The 21,619-nt window shown below is 40.8% G+C and overlaps 1 protein-coding gene across 3 annotated transcripts in view; it reads left to right on the forward strand.

Annotated features, from left to right (window-relative positions):
• GAS6 (growth arrest specific 6) overlaps nucleotides 1-21,619 on the forward strand; it is a 391,979-nt gene that overhangs the window by 146,131 nt on the left and 224,229 nt on the right. For all 3 annotated transcript variants that reach the window (XM_053707678.1, XM_053707680.1, XM_053707679.1), the window contains exon 7: nucleotides 8,932-9,054. In XM_053707678.1, the coding sequence (XP_053563653.1) occupies nucleotides 8,932-9,054 (123 nt within the window). The remainder of the gene's footprint in view (nucleotides 1-8,931; nucleotides 9,055-21,619) is intronic.

The following is a 21,619-nucleotide window of genomic DNA, read 5'->3' on the forward strand; positions in this document are numbered from 1 at the left end:
CTGACATTACTGGAGGCAAGGGTCATACCCTTCCTCAGGACAGGGCCAAATCAAAGGCCAAACAGTCTAATTTTCATGCCTTTCGAAATTTCAAGGCAGGAGCAGCATCAACTTCCTCCGCTTCAAAACAAGAGGGAACTGTTGCTCATTCCAGACAGGCCTGGAAACCCAACCAGTCCTGGAACAAGGGCAAGCAGGCCAGAAAGCCTGCTGCTGCCCCCAAGACAGCATGAAGGAACGGCCCCCTATCCGGAAACGGATCTAGTGGTGGGCAGACTTTCTCTCTTCGCCCAGGCGTGGGCAAGAGATGTTCAGGATCCCTGTGCGTTGGAGATCATATCTCAGGGATATCTTCTGGACTTCAAAGCTTCTCCTCCACAAGGGAGATTTCATCTTTCAAGGTTATCAGCAAACCAGATAAAGAAAGAGGCATTCCTAAGCTGTGTGCAAGACCTCCTAGTAATGGGAGTGATCCATCCAGTTCCGCGGACGGAACAAGGACAGGGATTTTATTCAAATCTGTTTGTGGTTCCGAAGGGAACCTTCAGACCAATCTTGGATCTAAAGATCTTAAACAAATTCCTCAGAGTTCTATCATTCAAAATGGAAACTATTCGGACCATCCTACCCATGATCCAAGAGGGTCAGTACATGACCACAGTGGACTTAAAGGATGCCTACCTTCACATACCGATTCACAAAGATCATCATCGGTTCCTAAGGTTTGCCTTTCTAGACAGGCATTACCAATTTGTAGCTCTTCCCTTCGGATCGGCCACTGCCCCGAGAATTTTTACAAAGGTTCTGGGCTCACTTCTGGCGGTTCTAAGACCGTGAGGCATAGCGGTGGCTCTGTATCTAGACGACATCCTGATACAGGCGTCAAGCTTTCAAATTGCCAAGTCTCTTTTTTTTTTTTTTTATATATTTATTTATTAACCAAAAGCAAGATAACAGCCTTACAAATTGGCTTACCTTTCACCACGCAGGGTATACCGAAACAAAAATTTAGCCCAACAATTTGGGCTAGCATTTCACCACGCAGGGTGTTTACATTGATTATAGAATAACAGAGTACTAATACAAATAAGTTAAATTTTAACTTAAAAGAATCCGTAGCCTAAAATCAGATGTATTTTCAACTTTCAATTTAGACTCTACCTCTGTAAAACATTCAATTACCCTGTTGACACTATGTCGCTATAAAAAAGAAAAAACCCAACCTATAGAAACTTAACAGTAGTGGCTGAATAGTCTAGAAACATTTTTCCAAATGTATACCTTGCTTTTGGGGCTTTTACCTATTATAGTGTAACCCCATCTAGAGACAATACTAAAAACAAAAATCAACTAAACAAAGAAACAATAAGAAAGACGTACAACAAGAAAAACCGGACAGACATAGAAAGGAAAAAAAAAAAAAAAAAATATATAAATAAGCCCCCCCCCCCCAAGTCCACTTCCCTCCTCTCAGTTGCCGTAGGTACTATTTATTTTGCCCAGTATAGTTACCTTACCCTGTGTTATCAAATTATCCCATACCCCACTCTTGGGGTATCATGTTTTTTAGCAAAAGTAACATAAATTCGGGGGAATTTTGTATGGGTAATATGAGTTGCTTTTGTGCTATCATTGGTTTTTCCCTGATTATATTTAACCATTTTGAGAAGAAATCCTTAAGTCTCTTCTCTGAATAGGGTCTGATATTGAGTAGCTCAATCGTCATCTGAGTATCCATTGTATTAATAAATTCTTTCAAACTAGGTTCTCCTGGTGCTTTCCAATTTTTAAATATTATGTTGCGGGCGGCTAGAATAGCCAGATTTATAAGGAGTTTGTCTGGTTTATTATCTCCTTCATCATATAACAGGAATACATTGACTGCAGTTAATGATATTTTAGTGCTTAAAAATTTATTAAGCCAATAATTAATTTTGCCCCAAAATTGCAATACTTTTGGGCAAGCCCAAAGACAATGGATAATGTCAGCGGTCTCAGCTTTGCATTTAAAACATTTACAACGCAATGCATTATCGGCCCATTTATTAATTTTGTCCGGAGTTAAGTAATAGTTATTTAATAGTTTATATTGAGACTCTTTCCAACTATACACTGACGTGGCCAAATCCAAATTGATAAGACTTTTTTTAACCTCTTGTGATTGCACCTGCGGGAAGTACCTATTTATATAAATTGTAATTTTTTCCACATGCATCGTCCCGGATACGTTACATAACATATTGTACCATATTGAAATTGATCTCTTCCCATCTTTATATAATTTTAATCCAGAATCTATTTCTGGCCACTCCCACTCAGTCCCGTAACGTTGACATAGTTGATTAAAATAACTCCTACTCTGTAGATAAGCATAAAAGTTTTTAGAATTCAATTGAAACTCAATTACCATATCTCGATATGACTTGATATATATTGTATCAGCTTGTCTGAATTGGGACCAATTCTTTAAACCTTTCTCCCTCCAAATTTTATATACCGGGTCTGACAGGCCGGGCAGAAAGTCGGGCATACCCATAATAGGACAAAAACTAGAAATATGATATTGACAGTTTAAGAGGGAACAATATTTCTGCCAAGCTATAATGACATTCTTGAATGTTAGTAAATTGAATATGTTAGGGATTGATTTTTTATCTGTATGCAGTAATGCTTTAAGATTATAAGGCATAATTACTTCTGATTCCAAATTATAGTAGGTGACGTAGTCCCCCTCTACCAGCCAGTCTACTGCAAATTTGACTAGGGTCACCAGGATTTTTGCTTATGTTTATACCTAGGTATTTTAACTGTTGCACTTCGTGAAATCCGTGCTTAGTATAGCTCTTATCATTTTTCTGTAGCCAAAGGATCTCCGATTTCTGCAAATTCATTCTATACCCAGAAAATCTGCTATAGTTTCCTATTATACTAAGACATTTTGGAATGCTTTCAGACGTTTTATATAGATACAATAGTAGATCGTCTGCGTATAGGGAAATTTTAATACACTGCTTGCCAAGTCGGATACCTGTTAACTCTTGCCTTAAAAGAATTGCCAGAGGTTCGAGGGAAATATTAAACAGAAGTGGCGACAGCGGGCATCCCTGTCTTGTCCCTTTATGTAATGTTATATATTGCAAGAGTTCTGCGTTTACTAGTAATTGTGATCTGGGGTTATTATAAATAGCTTTGGTTAAATTAAAGAAATTACCTTGCAGGCCGAATTTATCAAGAGCCGTGAATAGATGGTCCCATGTAATAGCATCAAATGCTTTTTCCGCATCTAGTGCAAGGAGGGCCAGGTCACCTTTAATGCTTTGCTTATGTCCCATAAATTTGTTATAATAGAAGTCTATTGTTGTCAGTATGCGGCGTATGTTTCTAACCACGTTCCTGCCTGGCATAAAGCCTGCCTGATCATGATGTATAACCTCACCTAACACCCTTTTTAATCTGTCTGCCACTATTGCCATCAAAATCTTATAGTCTACATTCAGCAAAGATATTGGTCTATAAGACCCTAATTCTTCACGATTTTTACCTTTCTTATGGATCAACGTAACAATTGAACTCGTGAAGTATTTTGATTGATTGCCATTATTAACATAGTAATCATTATAGAGTTTACCTAGCATATCAACAATATCTACTCTGATGCTTTTGTAAAATTCGGCTGGCAGCCCATGAGGGCCCGGAGCTTTATTGTTTTTCAATTTTTTTATAGCTTTATCTATTTCCCTTTCAGTTATTCTTTGATTGATCTCCTTGAGAGCCGCTGGTGAGACTCTGGGCACTGTGATACTTTGCCAAAATTTGTTTTTAGCAGCTATATCTATATCTTCAGCAGAATACAATTTTTGGTAGTATCTAAAAAATGCTTGTCTAACCTCCGACGCCTTTGTATATAATCTAGCTCCTTCCCTTATATTTGAAATCATATTTTTATTATTTCTTATTTTAATCAACTTTGCCAAGTACCCTGCACACATACCCTTCGGGCCTTGAAAGGTCGCCCTTGCTTTTAGATCTTCCCTGGTCCATTTCTGTTTTAAAAATATTTCTCTTTCCTCTCTTGACTGTTTATACTTGCCCCATGTATTGGGTTGTGGATTGGACAAGTAAGTGTTATATGCATTTTTAAGTTGTTTTGCTAGTTGAACCTCACGTGCCAGGAACTTCTTTTTTAATTTTGACATGTAGGCCACAATCTCCCCACGGAGTACTGCTTTGCCTGTTTCCCAAAGAATCTCTGTTTTATCAGCATAGCTAGCATTATTGGCTAGAAAGATTCTCCAGGCATTAGTTAACCAATTACAGAATTTGATGTTATTACACATGTACTTTGGGAAGAAAAAATTATTACAAGTTCCTGTTTTTCTAGCTCTTATTTTTAACCCTATGATTGCGTGATCTGAGAGGAGGATCTCGTTAATCGAGGTATCCATATCGCGTTTGAGGAGTGATCTATCCACTAAAAATAAATCAATTCGTGAAAAGTTTTTAAAAGCTCTAGATTCACAGGAAAAACTACGTTCATCTGGGTGCTGTATCCTCCAGATATCCTCAACCTCTAAGTTCTTCAATAAGCTTCCAAAAATTTTTGCCTCTTGTCTATATTGTTGCTTATTTACTTGTTTAAATCTATCAACAACTGGATTTAGAGTCATGTTAAAGTCGCCCATAATTATTAAATTTTGCCCTCGCAGAGGAAATAGTTTTTTCTCTATCTTACTCCAAAAGATTTTATCACTTTTATTGGGGCCATAAATATTACAGAAGGACCAGACACAATTGTCCATTCTAAGCTGTACTATAATATATCGGCCCTCCGGGTCAAGTTCACTTTTAATTATCTCATATTCCAGATCTCTGTGGAACAGGATGGCTACTCCACGACTACGCTTATCACAAGGGGTAGCAATAATTTCTTTTATCCAGTTAGCCTTAAGTTTTGCAATTTCTGCCGTTTTTAAATGAAGTTCTTGTAGGAAAATAATATCTGCTTTTTGTTTTTTCACTAATTTGAGAACATTTTTCCTTTTAATTGGGGAGGTCCCATGATCCAAGAGGGTCAGTACATGACCACAGTGGACTTAAAGGATGCCTACCTTCACATACCGATTCACAAAGATCATCATCGGTTCCTAAGGTTTGCCTTTCTAGACAGGCATTACCAATTTGTAGCTCTTCCCTTCGGATCGGCCACTGCCCCGAGAATTTTTACAAAGGTTCTGGGCTCACTTCTGGCGGTTCTAAGACCGTGAGGCATAGCGGTGGCTCTGTATCTAGACGACATCCTGATACAGGCGTCAAGCTTTCAAATTGCCAAGTCTCATACAGAGATAGTTCTGGCATTTCTGAGGTCGCATGGGTGGAAAGACTCACAAGAGTCTCCTTCCTAGGGACTCTTATAGATTCTGTAGAGATGAAAATTTACCTGACGGAGTCCAGGTTATCAAAACTTCTAAATGCTTGCCGTGTCCTTCATTCCATTCCACGCCCGTCAGTGGCTCAGTGCATGGAAGTAATCGGCTTAATGGTAGCGGCAATGGACATAGTGTCATTTGCGCGCCTGCATCTCAGACCGCTGCAATTATGCATGCTAAGTCAGTGGAATGGGGATTACTCAGATTTGTCCCCTCTTCTAAATCTGGATCAAGAGACTAGAGATTCTCTTCTCTGGTGGCTTTCTCGGGTCCATTTGTCCAAGGGTATGACCTTTCGCAGGCCAGATTGGATGATTGTAACAACAGATGCCAGCCATCTAGGTTGGGGCGCAGTCTGGAACTCCCTGAAGGCTCAGGGATCCTGGACTCAGGAGGAGAAACTCCTCCCAATAAATATTCTGGAGTTAAGAGCAATATTCAATGCTCTTCTAGCTTGGCCTCAGTTAGCAACACTGAGGTTCATCAGATTTCAGTCGGACAACATCACGACTGTGGCTTACATCAACCATCAAGGGGGAACCAGGAGTTCCCTAGCGATGTTAGAAGTCTCAAAGATAATTCGCTGGGCAGAGTCTCACTCTTGCCACCTGTCAGCAATCCACATCCCAGGCGTAGAGAACTGGGAGGCGGATTTTCTAAGTCGTCAGACTTTTCATCCGGGGGAGTGGGAACTCCATCCGGAGGTGTTTGCTCAACTGGTCCATCGTTGGGGCACACCAGAACTGGATCTCATGGCGTCTCGCCAGAACGCCAAGCTTCCTTGTTACGGATCCAGGTCCAGGGACCCGGGAGCAACGCTGATAGATGCTCTAGCAGCTCCTTGGTTCTTCAACCTGGCCTATGTGTTTCCACTGTTTCCTCTGCTCCCTCGACTGATTGCCAAAATCAAACAGGAGAGAGCATCAGTGATTCTGATAGCGCCTGAGTGGCCACGCAGGACCTGGTATGCAGACCTAGTGGACATGTTATCTCTTCCACCATGGACTCTGCCTCTGAGGCAGGACCTTCTAATACAAGGTCCTTTCAATCATCCAAATCTAATTTCTCTGAGACTGACTGCATGGAGATTGAACGCTTGATTCTATCAAGGCGTGGCTTCTCCGAGTCAGTCATTCATACCTTAATACAGGCTCGGAAGCCTGTCTCCAGGAAAATCTACCATAAGATATGGCGTAAATATCTTTATTGGTGTGAATCCAAGAGTTACTCATGGAGTAAGGTTAGGATTCCTAGGATATTGTCCTTTCTCCAAGAGGGTTTGGACAAAGGATTATCAGCTAGTTCCTTAAAGGGACAGATTTCTGCTCTGTCTATTCTTTTGCACAAGCGTCTGGCAGAAGTTCCAGACGTCCAGGCATTTTGTCAGGCTTTGGTTAGGATTAAGCCTGTGTTTAAAACTGTTGCTCCCCCGTGGAGCTTAAACTTGGTTCTTAAAGTTCTTCAGGGAGTTCCGTTTGAACCCCTTCATTCCATTGATATTAAACTTTTATCTTGGAAAGTTCTGTTTTTGATGGCTATTTCCTCGGCTCGAAGAGTCTCTGAGTTATCTGCCTTACATTGTGATTCTCCTTATCTGATTTTTCATTCAGACAAGGTAGTTCTGCGTACAAAACCTGGGTTTTTACCTAAGGTTGTTTCTAACAGGAATATCAATCAAGAGATTGTTGTTCCATCATTGTGTCCTAATCCTTCTTCAAAGAAGGAACGTCTTTTGCATAATCTGGACGTAGTCCGTGCCTTGAAGTTTTACTTACACGCTACTAAAGATTTTCGTCAAACATCTGCCCTGTTTGTCGTTTACTCTGGACAGAGGAGAGGTCAAAAAGCTTCGACAACCTCTCTCTCCTTTTGGCTTCGGAGCATAATACGCTTAGCCTATGAGACTGCTGGACAGCAGCCCCCTGAAAGGATTACAGCTCATTCTACTAGAGCTGTGGCTTCCACCTGGGCCTTTAAAAATGAGGCCTCTGTTGAACAGATTTGCAAGGCTGCGACCTGGTCTTCGCTTCACACCTTTTCAAAATTTTACAAATTTGACACTTTTGCTTCTTCGGAGGCTGTTTTTGGGAGAAAGGTTCTACAGGCAGTGGTTCCTTCCGTTTAAGTTCCTGCCTTGTCCCTCCCATCATCCGTGTACTTTAGCTTTGGTATTGGTATCCCACAAGTAATGGATGATCCGTGGACTGGATACACTTAACAAGAGAAAACATAATTTATGCTTACCTGATAAATGTATTTCTCTTGTAGTGTATCCAATCCACGGCCCGCCCTGTCCTTTTAAGGCAGGTCTAAGTTTTAATTAAACTACAGTCACCACTGCACCCTATGGTTTCTCCTTTCTCGTCTTGTTTCGGTCGAATGACTGGATATGGCAGTGAGGGGAGGAGCTATATTGCAGCTCTGCTGTGGGTGATCCTCTTGCAACTTCCTGTTGGGAAGGAGAATATCCCACAAGTAATGGATGATCCGTGGACTGGATACACTACAAGAGAAATAAATTTATCAGGTAAGCATAAATTATGATTTTTTTTAATAAAATGCTTTTGAGGAAAAATCTGCCTAAAGATGGTTTTTGTTTAAGATAAATTATAATCTAAAGGTTATTCATTTTGAAACCTAGATTATTTTTTAATTATATAGCAAGATGCTGTATATTCATATCTGTAATGTTTTCATTTTTTGATAAATTAATTCCATTAATCCATTCACAATGTGGTGCTCTAGCAAAGGCTTCTGTAAGATTATTTTTGGCAATTGTTCTATCACAAATTGGGCCAGATGACAAATGGAGCGCTCTTTAGCACTTTCGCTAGATTGCTAGTCTCGTTAGAAGTTAACTTTTTGCATTTTAAATTAATCCATGTAATGCCTTATTCAAAAGGAATTGAAAATGATATATTAAAAGGAAAGTCTACTCCACAATTTTTTTTTATTCAAAAAGATAGATAATCCCGTTTTTTTTTTGTTTTTTTTTAAACTAATTTCCCAGTTTTACATAACCAAGACAGTTGTATTAATACACTTTTTACCTCTGTGATTACCTTATATCTAAGCTTCTGTAGACTGCCCCCTTATTTCAGTTCTTTTGATAGACTTGCATTACAGCCAATCGGTGCCCTCTCAAAAATAACTCCAAGGGTGTGAGCATAATGTTATCTATATGGCACACTAATGCCCTCTTGCTCTGAAAAACTGTCAAATCCATTGAGATAAGAGGCGGCATTCAAGGGCTTAGCATCTAAACCTACTTAGGTTTAGCTTTCAACTAAGAATACCAAGAGAACAAAGCACATTTGATGATAAAAGTGAATTGGAAAATTGTTTAAAATTGCATGCCCTATCTGAATCATTTAAGTTGTTTTGACTAGACTGTCCCTTTAAACGTGCCTTGAACACATCCATACTTTTTCTGCTTCTGTTTGATGCATTCTCATTTGGGCATGAAGACTTTTTTATTAATCCTTTGTTTTTTTTCTAACTATAGATGTAAATGAATGTGAAATACTGAATGGAGGATGCAGTCACCTGTGTGTCAATAATCCTGGAACATACCATTGTGTGTGCCCGAGTGGCTACCAGCTTCTTGCCAACAATAAAACCTGTGTAGGTAAGTTTTATGGTGATTACATAAGGGTTAAAGGATTACTTTCTGTTATAATTTTTAAGCTAAACAACTAAGATATTAAAGTTAATAAACATTAATTAAAACCTACTGACCTATATTTTCTCCAAAACGAAGTTTCATAACGTTCTAAAAGTTATATCTTTTATTCGCCGATGATGTCACGTTATCCTGCCCACTATTTTCAGCACTGCATGTTCAAAATACTTAAACCAATAATTTTGTGTTTAAAGCGCCATTTTGAAACCTAGGTATTGTAAACGGATTGGTACAGAGCAAAGGATACCCACGGAGTGGGTTTGGAAAACAATTAAATTTGCAGACAAGATTTCTGATATACGGTAGAGATATGTTAATGAAATGCTATTGATAAAAAGGGTATTTGGAGTAGTTAGTTAGTAACAGGCATAGAAAATATTTACTTACAGTGGCCCTTTAATACTAAAGTTAATAAACCATTTGGCTGCCAAAGTGGGTAGCTGTACTTTGCATCTTCAGGCAGTAAAATAGTTGATTCATGGTTTCTGTACAGCTTTTGTGCTTAAATTTTATCGATTTATTAGAAAATTACAAACTGATACATTCATTTTTTTTGTGTGACTTATAAAAAACCCCAGGAACCAGTTGTGATTAAAATCACGTAGGTTTGTCACTTACATGTTTTCACAGGAAAACATTTTTACTTTACATTTTTGAGGAGCAGCTCCCAAATGCTTATGAATAAAGTGCAGTGATGGCTAACCTTGGCACACATTAAAGAAGAAATGCTCACTGGCATTTCTGGATTTCTTCCAGAACCAATATATATTATATTAGTGAGTGAGTGTGGGGAAGGGCAGGATAAATCAATCACACATTTCCTTTATTACTTATGTATTAATAAGTAATGTCCATGCTTCAGTGCCTCTTGAAGTAAGGTAGTTGAGGGGAAAATATAGAACATGAATACTAATACTGTAATTTTATATTTATTAGGAGAGATAAAAACACTATTGTACAACAAATATTCTGATCACATTTAATAATCTCAACTAGTTATATGGTATTTTTTTGTGTTGCTTTAAATTAAATCAATCGCTTGTGTAGGAGTCCTTACATGCCCCAACAGGATCTTTAACATTTGGTAATGGTGTCCGTATAATATAGTATAAAGGTAATCCTAATCAAAAATTAAAATCTTGATTTGATAAACCTACTGGGGCCAATTGGCTTGGAAAACTTTCAAAAGGCTTCTTCAAATGCTGCAGATTAAACTGCATTGCTTGCACACGTCATTTCAACCAAAATAAACCCACCAAACAGATTGTGTCTACAACAATAAAGTAAAACATTTGATATCCAGACTTTGTGCATTTCTAAAAGTTGGCCGTATATACTGCTGTTTGCAATATGGTATGTTGCTATAAATATCAACTACAATATCTGCCACATTTTTATTTTACACAAACTTATAAAAAACTAGTAATGGAAAAGTTTAAACTCTTTTGTATCCCAGGCTAATTAGTTTACGTCTTGTCTAAATTCATTTACATCGATAGATATATATTGATATATTATACATATTCAGAATACTATATATAGATATACATACATACATACATACATATATATTATACATATTCAGAATACTATATATAGATATACATACATATATATTATACATATTCAGAATACTATATATATATATATATATATATATATATACACACATACATACATACATACATACATACATACATACATACATACATACATACACACACACTTATACACAAATATATTGCTGCAGATATCTGGACAAGTGTATACATATGTGTAAATGAATAAATATATATGTATTTCTTCTACTAGATACGATGAGTCCACGGATTCATCCTTGTGGGATATTATCCTCTTGCTAACAGGAAGTGGCAAAGAGCACCACAGCAGAGCTGTATATATAGCTCCTCCCTTCTCTCCACCCCCAGTCATTCTCTTTGCCTATACTAGTAATAGGAAGAGGTAAAGTGAAAGAGGTGTTAAAATTATAGTTTTTATTTTCTTCAAGCAAGACTTTTTTTATTTTAAATGGTACTGGTGAGTGCTATTTTTCCTCAGGCAGCATATGGAAGAAGATTTCTGCCTGGAGGTTGATGATCTTAGCAGTTGTCACTAAGATCCAGAGGAGTTCCCAGAGAATGGCTGAGGAGTACTTGAGAAGCTTCAGTGTGGAGAACGTTTTGCATGCTACAAGCATTGAGGTATGTTCAGTCATTTATTTCTGGAGAGACTGATATTTCAGAACAGGCTGACATAGTTCCCATGAGGGAAGGGGTAAGCAGTAATCCTATATATATGAAAGGGTATTACTGAGACCTGTGTATTAATGTTTATGGGCTAAATGCAGCCAAGGAATGGCAGCATGGTTGACACTGGGCAACATAACGTTTTTATTGCAGAAACGTTTTTGTTATCTGTTACTGGGCATTGTACTGGAGGTTTTCACATGGCTTATATGGTTATTTGGGATACAAAAACCCACATGGCTAGTTCCTATACCGCTTTATAGCGTTTTTTTAGGCAGAGTGACATTGCATAGGATGGGCAGGGCCTAATTTTCGCTCCTCAGATGCGCAGTAGATTTTCACATGATGGCAGCAACTTCAGCTCCGGTTGGGCCCAAACTGCAGACATAGGCTAACGGAGTTATAGTGAGACTTCTCAGACCCCTGAGGGCACGAAGACAGAGCTGTGGCGAGGTGCAGGGGGTTGTTGATCTATTTTATATAAGGTTTTCTTCTGTTATGTGTGATCAGTCCACGGGTCATCATTACTTCTGGGATATAACTCCTCCCCAACAGGAAATGCAAGAGGATTCACCCAGCAGAGCTGCATATAGCTCCTCCCCTCTACGTCACACCCAGTCATTCTCTTGCACCCAACAACTAGATAGGATGTGTGAGAGGACTATGGTGATTATACTTAGTTTTTATAACTTCAATCAAAAGTTTGTTATTTTACAATAGCACCGGAGCGTGTTATTACCTCTCTGGCAGAGTTTGAAGAAGAATCTACCAGAGTTTTTATTATGATTTTAACCGGAGTAGTTAAGATCATATTGCTGTTTCTCGGCCATCTGAGGGAGGTAAAAGCTTCAGATCAGGGGACAGCGGGCAGTTGCATCTGCATTGAGGTATGTAGCAGTTTTTATTTTCTGAATGGAATTGATGAGAAAATCCTGCCATACCGTTATAATGACATGTATGTATACTCTACACTTCAGTATTCTGGGGATGGTATTTCACCGGAATTACTCTGTAAAAGTACATTAAACCTTTTAATAGGTATTTTTCATGTTAAACGTTTTTGCTGGAATGTAGAATCGTTTGCATTTCTGAGGTACTGAGTGAATAAATATTTGGGCATTATTTTTCCACTTGGCAGTTGCTTGTTTTAATTATGACAGTTTCGTTTCTCTCTCACTGCTGTGTGTGAGGGGGAGGGGCCGTTTTTGGCGCTCTTTGCTACGCATCAAAAATTTCCAGTCAGTTACTCTTGTATTTTCTGCATGATCCGGTTCATCTCTAACAGAACTCAGGGGTCTTCAAACTTCTTTGAAGGGAGGTAGATTCTCTCAGCAGAGCTGTGAGACTTATATAGTGACTGTGATTTAAAACGTTGCTCTGTAATTTTTATGTTTAAAATTTAATTAGTGTTACTTTACTAATGGGAACAAACCTTTGCTAAAAGTTGTGTTGTTTTTAAAGATTGATGCTATAACTGTTTTTCAGTTCATTATTTCAACTGTCATTTAATCGTTTAGTGCTTCTTTGAGGCACAGTACGTTTTTGTTAAATAAGATTGTAACCAAGTTGCATGTTTATTGCTAGTGTGTTAAACATGTCTGATTCAGAGGAAGATACCTGTGTCATTTGTTCCAATGCCAAGGTGGAGCCCAATAGAAATTTATGTACTAACTGTATTGATGCTACTTTAAATAAAAGCCAATCTGTACAAATTGAACAAATTTCACCAAACAGCGAGGGGAGAGTTATGCCGACTAACTCGCCTCACGTGTCAGTACCTGCATCTCCCGCCCGGGAGGTGCGTGATATTATGGCGCCTAGTACATCTGGGCAGCCATTACAGATAACATTACAAGATATGGCTACTGTTATGACTGAAGTTTTGGCTAAATTACCAGAACTAAGAGGCAAGCGTGATCACTCTGGGGTGAGAACAGAGTGCGCTGATAATTCTAGGGCCATGTCTGATACTGCGTCACAGCTTGCAGAGCATGAGGACGGAGAGCTTCATTCTGTAGGTGACGGTTCTGATCCAAGCAGATTGGATTCAGATATTTCAAATTTTAAATTTAAATTGGAAAACCTCCGTGTATTACTAGGGGAGGTCTTAGCGGCTCTTAATGATTGTAACACGGTTGCAATACCAGAGAAATTGTGTAGGTTGGATAAATACTTTGCGGTACCGGCGAGTACTGACGTTTTTCCTATACCTAAGAGATTAACTGAAATTGTTACTAAGGAGTGGGATAGACCCGGTGTGCCGTTCTCACCCCCTCCAATATTTAGAAAGATGTTTCCAATAGACGCCACCACACGGGACTTATGGCAAACGGTCCCTAAGGTGGAGGGAGCAGTTTCTACTTTAGCTAAGCGCACCACTATCCCGGTGGAGGATAGCTGTGCTTTTTCAGATCCTATGGATAAAAAATTAGAGGGTTACCTTAAGAAAATGTTTGTTCAACAAGGTTTTATATTGCAACCCCTTGCATGCATCGCGCCGATTACGGCTGCGGCAGCATTTTGGATTGAGTCTCTGGAAGAGAACCTTAGTTCAGCTACGCTGGACGACATTACGGACAGGCTTAGAGTCCTTAAACTAGCTAATTCATTCATTTCGGAGGCCGTAGTACATTTAACCAAACTTACGGCTAAGAACTCAGGATTCGCCATTCAGGCACGTAGGGCGCTGTGGCTAAAATCCTGGTCAGCTGATGTAACTTCTAAGTCCAAATTACTTAATATACCTTTCAAGGGGCAAACTTTATTTGGGCCCGGTTTGAAAGAAATTATCGCTGACATTACAGGAGGTAAGGGTCACGCTCTACCTCAAGACAAAGCCAAAGCTAAGGCTAGACAGTCTAATTTTCGTCCCTTTCGGAATTTCAAAGCAGGAGCAGCATCAACTTCCACTGCACCAAAACAGGAAGGAGCTGTTGCTCGTTACAGACAAGGCTGGAAACCTAACCAGTCCTGGAATAAGGGCAAGCAGGCCAGAAAACCTGCTGCTGCCCCTAAGACAGCATGAACCGAGGGCCCCCGATCCGGGACCGGATCTAGTGGGGGGCAGACTCTCTCTCTTCGCCCAGGCTTGGGCAAGAGATGTCCAGGATCCCTGGGCGCTAGAGATCATATCTCAGGGATACCTTCTAGACTTCAAATTCTCTCCCCCAAGAGGGAGATTTCATCTGTCAAGGTTGTCAACAAACCAAATAAAGAAAGACGCGTTTCTACGCTGTGTACAAGATCTATTATTAATGGGAGTGATCCATCCGGTTCCGCGGTCGGAACAAGGACAAGGGTTTTACTCAAACCTGTTTGTGGTTCCCAAAAAAGAGGGAACTTTCAGGCCAATCTTGGATTTAAAGATCCTAAACAAATTCCTAAGAGTTCCATCGTTCAAAATGGAAACTATTCGGACAATCTTACCCATGATCCAAAAGGGTCAGTACATGACCACAGTGGATTTAAAGGATGCTTACCTTCACATACCGATTCACAAAGATCATTACCGGTATCTAAGGTTTGCCTTCTTAGACAGGCATTACCAGTTTGTAGCTCTTCCATTCGGACTGGCTACGGCTCCAAGAATCTTCACAAAGGTTCTGGGTGCCCTTCTGTCGGTACTAAGACCGCGAGGAATTTCGGTAGCTCCGTACCTAGACGACATTCTGATACAAGCTTCAAGCTTTCAAACTGCCAAGTCTCATACAGAGTTAGTTCTGGCATTTCTAAGGTCGCATGGATGGAAAGTGAACGAAAAGAAGAGTTCTCTTTTTCCTCTCACAAGAGTTCCATTCTTGGGGACTCTTATAGATTCTGTAGAAATGAAGATTTACCTGACAGAAAACAGGTTAACAAAGCTTCTAAATGCATGCCGTGTCCTCCATTCCATTCAACTCCCGTCAGTAGCTCAATGCATGGAGGTGATCGGCTTAATGGTAGCAGCAATGGACATAGTTCCCTTTGCACGCCTACATCTCAGACCGCTGCAATTGTGCATGCTGAGTCAGTGGAATGGGGATTACTCAGACTTGTCCCCTACTCTGAATCTGGATCAAGAGACCAGAAACTCTCTTCTATGGTGGCTTTCTCGGCCACATCTGTCCAGGGGGATGCCGTTCAGCAGGCCGGACTGGACAATTGTAACAACAGACGCCAGCCTTCTAGGTTGGGGCGCTGTCTGGAATTCTCTGAAGGCTCAGGGACAATGGAATCAGGAGGAAAGTCTCCTGCCAATAAACATTCTGGAATTGAGAGCAGTTCTCCATGCCCTTCTGGCTTGGCCCCAGTTAAAAACTCGGGGGTTCATCAGGTTTCAGTCGGACAACATCACGACTGTAGCTTACATCAACCATCAAGGAGGGACAAGAAGCTCCCTAGCAATGATGGAAGTATCAAAAATAATTCGCTGGGCAGAGTCTCACTCTTGCCACCTGTCAGCAATCCACATCCCGGGAGTGGAGAACTGGGAGGCGGATTTCTTGAGTCGCCAGACTTTTCATCCGGGGGAGTGGGAACTTCATCCGGAGGTCTTTGCCCAAATACTTCGACGTTGGGGCAAACCAGAGGTAGATCTCATGGCGTCTCACCAGAACGCCAAACTTCCTCGCTACGGGTCCAGATCCAGGGATCCGGGAGCGGTTCTGATAGATGCTTTGACAGCACCTTGGAACTTCGGGATGGCTTATGTGTTTCCACCCTTCCCGCTGCTTCCTCGATTGATTGCCAAAATCAAACAGGAAAGAGCATCAGTGATTCTAATAGCGCCTGCGTGGCCGCGCAGGACTTGGTATGCAGATCTAGTGGACATGTCATCCTGTCCGCCTTGGTCTCTACCTCTAAGACAGGACCTTCTGATACAGGGTCCATTCAAACATCAAAATCTAACTTCTCTGAAGCTGACTGCTTGGAAATTGAACGCTTGATCTTATCAAAACGTGGTTTTTCTGAGTCGGTTATTAATACCCTGATACAGGCTAGGAAACCTGTTACCAGAAGGATTTACCATAAGATATGGCGTAAATACCTATATTGGTGCGAATCCAAAGGTTACTCCTGGAGTAAGGTTAGGATTCCTAGGATATTGTCCTTTCTACAAGAAGGTTTAGAAAAGGGTTTATCGGCTAGCTCATTAAAGGGACAGATTTCAGCTCTGTCCATCTTGTTACACAGGCGTCTGTCAGAAAATCCAGACGTCCAGGCCTTTTGTCAGGCTTTAGCTAGGATCAAGCCTGTGTTTAAAACTGTTGCTCCACCATGGAGTTTAAACTTAGTTCTTAATGTTTTACAGGGAGTTCCGTTTGAACCCCTTCATTCCATTGATATAAAATTGTTATCTTGGAAAGTTCTGTTTTTAATGGCTATTTCCTCGGCTCGAAGAGTCTCTGAGTTATCAGCCTTACATTGTGATTCTCCTTATCTGATTTTTCACTCAGACAAGGTAGTTCTGCGTACTAAACCTGGGTTCTTACCTAAGGTAGTCACTACCAGGAATATCAATCAAGAGATTGTTGTTCCATCCTTGTGTCCAAATCCTTCTTCAAAGAAGGAACGTCTTCTACACAATCTGGATGTAGTTCGTGCCCTCAAGTTCTACTTGCAGGCAACTAAGGATTTTCGACAAACGTCTTCTCTGTTTGTCGTGTACTCTGGTCAGAGGAGAGGTCATAAGGCTTCGGCTACCTCTCTCTCCTTCTGGCTTCGTAGCATAATTCGTTTAGCTTATGAGACTGCTGGACAGCAGCCTCCTGAAAGAATTACAGCTCATTCTACTAGAGCTGTGGCTTCCACTTGGGCCTTTAAGAATGAGGCCTCTGTTGAACAGATTTGCAAGGCTGCAACTTGGTCTTCGCTTCATACTTTTTCCAAATTTTACAAATTTGACACTTTTGCTTCATCGGAGGCTATTTTTGGGAGAAAGGTTCTTCAGGCAGTGGTTCCTTCTGTATAAAGAGCCTGCCTATCCCTCCCGTCATCCGTGTACTTTTGCTTTGGTATTGGTATCCCAGAAGTAATGATGACCCGTGGACTGATCACACATAACAGAAGAAAACATAATTTATGCTTACCTGATAAATTCCTTTCTTCTGTTGTGTGATCAGTCCACGGCCCGCCCTGTTTTAAGGCAGGTAAATATTTTTTAAATTATACTCCAGTCACCACTTCACCCTTGGTTTCTCCTTTCTCGTTGATTCTTGGTCGAATGACTGGGTGTGACGTAGAGGGGAGGAGCTATATGCAGCTCTGCTGGGTGAATCCTCTTGCATTTCCTGTTGGGGAGGAGTTATATCCCAGAAGTAATGATGACCCGTGGACTGATCACACAACAGAAGAAAGGAATTTATCAGGTAAGCATAAATTATGTTTTTAGGATAACGTTTTTTCTTATAGGGGTTAATTTGTCCCTTACTTGTGGTGCAATCTTAGGCTACAATATAAGATAAAAAAATAGGAGAAAAATACAAAATACCGGACTGGTAGCCAAATGTCAAGATGAGTTTATTCAGAAGATAGTAAATAGCAGCAGCTTCCTCAGAGATAATGCACTTCCTCAGAGATAATTGTTAGAGTGCCACAGGTGAGACTTAAGTAAGGTGAGAAGCTCAATTGGTTAATTCTCATTGGTCCATACTTAAGTGAAGTGTTGAGTAAACATTAACCCCTGGCACTGCAACAAAATAAAAACAATAATATAAGATAGATATATGCTAAAATTGTGAGCATTATAGTATTTTAAAGCAGATTTGGAAAAATTGTGCGCTTTTTTACTTCTTAAAGGCGCAGTACCGTTTTTCTAAATTGTTGTTTTTTCAATAAATAAAGGTTTTTCAAGACTTTTTGTGGTTATTACTAGCCTGTTCAACATGTCTGACATTGAGGAAAGTCAATGCTCTATGTGTTTAGAAGCCATTGTGGAACCCCCACTTACATTGTGTCCCTCATGTACTGAAAGTGCCTTACATTGCAAAGGACATATTTTAGGTGATTCTCAGTCTGAAGAGAATCAGCTTATGCTATCCAGTCCTCCCCAAGTGTCACAACCTTTAATGCCCACTCAAGCAACGCCAAGTACTTCTAGTGCGTCTAATTCTTTTAATCTGCAAGATATGGCTGCAGTTATGTCTACTACCCTTACCAGAGGTATTATCTAAACTGCCAGGTTTACAAGGTAAGCACAGTAGGTCCGGTATTAGGGTAAATGCTGAGCCCTCTGATGCTTTATTGGCCATTTCCAATGTACCTTCACAGTGTTCTGAATTGGGGGTCGGGGAATTGCTGTCTGAGGGAGAGCTTTCAGATTCAGGAAAGGTGTTACCTCAGACAGACTCGGCCGTGACGTCCTTTAAATTTAAGCTTGAACACCTCCGTCTGTTACTACGGGAGGTTTTAGCGACTCTGGATGATTGTGACCCTATTGTAATACCACCAGAGAAATTGTGTAAGATGGATAAATATTTAGAGGTACCTACTTACACTGATGTTTTTCCAGTCCCTAAAAGAATTTCGGACATTGTTACTAAGGAATGGGATAGACCAGGTATTCCGTTCTCTCCCCCTCCTACTTTTAAGAAAATGTTTCCCATATCTGACACCATTCGGGGTTCCTGGCAAACGGTCCCTAAGGTGGAGGGAGCTATTTGTACCCTAGCTAAGCGTATAACTATACCTATTGAGGACAGTTGTGCTTTCAAAGACCCTATGGATAAAAAAGTAGAGGGTCTTCTAAGGAAATTGTTTATTCATCAGGGGTTTCTTCTACAACCTATAGCGTGCATTGTTCCAGTTACTTCTGCAGCAGCTTTTTGGTTTGAGGCTCTAGAGGAGTCTCTTAAGGTTGAGACCCCATTAGATGATATTCTGGATAGAATTAAGGCTCTCAAGCTAGCTAATTCTTTTATTACCAATGCCACTTTTCAAATGTCTAAATTAGCGGCAAAGAATGCAGGCTTTGCCATTTTAGCATGTAGAGTGTTATGGCTTAAATCTTGGTCTGCTGATGTGTCATCAAAATCTAAGCTTTTAGCTATTTCTTTTAAGGGTAAGACCCTATTCGGGCTTGAACTGAAGGAAATCATTTCTGACATTACTGGAGGTAAAGATCATGCCCTGCCTCAGGACAAGACTTTTTAAGATGAGGGCTAAACAAAATTATTTTCGAAACTTTAAAGGTGGACCCTCTACTTCCTCCTCCGCCACAAAGCAGGAGGGGAATTTTGCACAATCCAAGTCAGTCAGGAGACCTAACCAGGCCTGGAACAAAGGTAAACAAGTTAAGAAGCCCACTGCTACTACCAAGACAGCATGGAGGGATGGCCCCCAATCCGGGACCGGATTTGGTAGCGGGCAGACTTTCTCTCTTCGCTCAGGCTTGGGCAAGAGATGTTCAGGATCCCTGGGCATTAGAAATTTTGACCCAGGGGTATCGACTAGAGTTCAAGGATTTTTTCCCAAGAGGGAGATTTCATCTTTCACGTTTGTCTGTAGACCAGACAAAAAGAGAGGCGTTCTTACGCTGTGTAAAAGACCTCTATACCATGGGTGTAATTTGTCCAGTTCCAAAACTAAAACAGGGACAGGGGTTTTACTCAAATCTGTTCATGGTTCCCAAAAAAGAGGGAACCTTCAGACCGATTTTAGATCTCAAATGCCTAAACAAATTTCTCAGAGTCCCATCGTTCAAAATGGAGACTATACGAACAATTTTACCAATGATCCAGGAGGGTCAATATATAACCACCGTGGACTTGAAGGATGCATATCTTCACATTCCTATCCACAAGGATCATAATCAGTTTCTCAGGTTCGCCTTTCTGGACAAACACTATCAGTTAGTGGCCCTTCCTTTAGAAAAGAGTTTACTGGTTCCACTAACAAGAGTTCCATTCTTGGGAACTCTGATAGACTCGGTAGACATGAAAATATTTCTGACGGAGGTCATAAAGTCAAAGATTCTGAATACTTGCCAAGTGCTTCAGTCCCTTCCTCGGCCATCAGTGGATCAGTATATGGAGGTCATTGGATTAATGGTAGCAGCAATGGACATCGTTCCGTTTGCACGCTTTCATCTCAGACCACTGCAGCTGTGCATGCTCAGACAGTGGAATGGGGATTATGCGAATTTATCTCCTCAGATAACTCTGGATCAAGTGACCAGAGACTCTCTTCTTTGGTGGTTGTCACAGGATCATCTCCCAGGGACTGTGCTTCCGCAGACCAGCATGGGTTATAGTGACGATGGACGCCAGCCTCTTGGGCTGGGGTGCAGTCTGGAATTCCCTGAAGGCTCAGGGTGTTTGGACTCAGGAGGAGTCTCTTCTACTAATCAATATTCTGGAACTGAGAGAAATATTCAACGCGCTTCAGGCGTGGCCTCAGTTGGCTTTGGTCAAATTCATAAGATTCCAGTCGGACAATATCACGACTGTAGCATATATCAATCATCAGGGGGGAACAAAGAGTTCTCTAGCGATGATAGAGGTTTCAAAAATAATCCGATGGGCGGAGGCTCACTCTTGCCATCTATCAGCAATCTATATCCCAGGAGTAGAGAACTGGGAAGCGGACTTTCTAAGTCGTCAGACTTTTCATCCGGGGGAGTGGGAACTCCATCCGGAGGTGTTTGCATCATTGATTTGTCAATGGGGCACACCGGAATTGGATCTGATGGCATCTCGTCAGAATGCTAAACTTCCTCGTTACGGGTCCAGGTCAAAGGATCCCCAAGCTGTACTGATAGATGCTCTAGCAGTGCCTTGGTCGTTCAACCTGGCTTATGTGTTTCCACCATTTCCTCTCCTGCCTCGTGTGATTGCAAGAATCAAACAGGAGAGAGCTTCAGTTATTCTAATAGCACCTGCGTGACCACGCAGGACTTAGTATGCGGATCTAGTGGACATGTCGTCTCTGCCACCGTGGAAACTGCCATTGAGACGGGACCTTCTCATTCAAGGTCCATTCCAACATCCCAATCTAAATTCTCTGCAGCTGACTGCTTGGAGATTGAACGCTTAGTCTTATCTAAGCGGGGATTCTCTGACTCGGTCATTGATACTTTGATTCAGGCTTGCAAGCCTGTCACGAGAAAGATTTACCATAAGATATGGAGTAAATATCTTTATTGGTGCGAATCCAAGGGCTACTCATGGAGTAGGGTTAGGATTCCTAGGATTTTGTCCTTTCTCCAAGAAGGATTGGAGAAGGGATTATCGGCTAGTTCCTTGAAAGGACAAATTTCTGCTTTATCAATTCTACTACACAAGTGTCTG

The sequence above is a fragment of the Bombina bombina genome, chromosome 3 (assembly GCF_027579735.1).
Source record: "Bombina bombina isolate aBomBom1 chromosome 3, aBomBom1.pri, whole genome shotgun sequence".
Classification (NCBI taxonomy): Eukaryota; Metazoa; Chordata; class Amphibia; order Anura; family Bombinatoridae; genus Bombina; species Bombina bombina.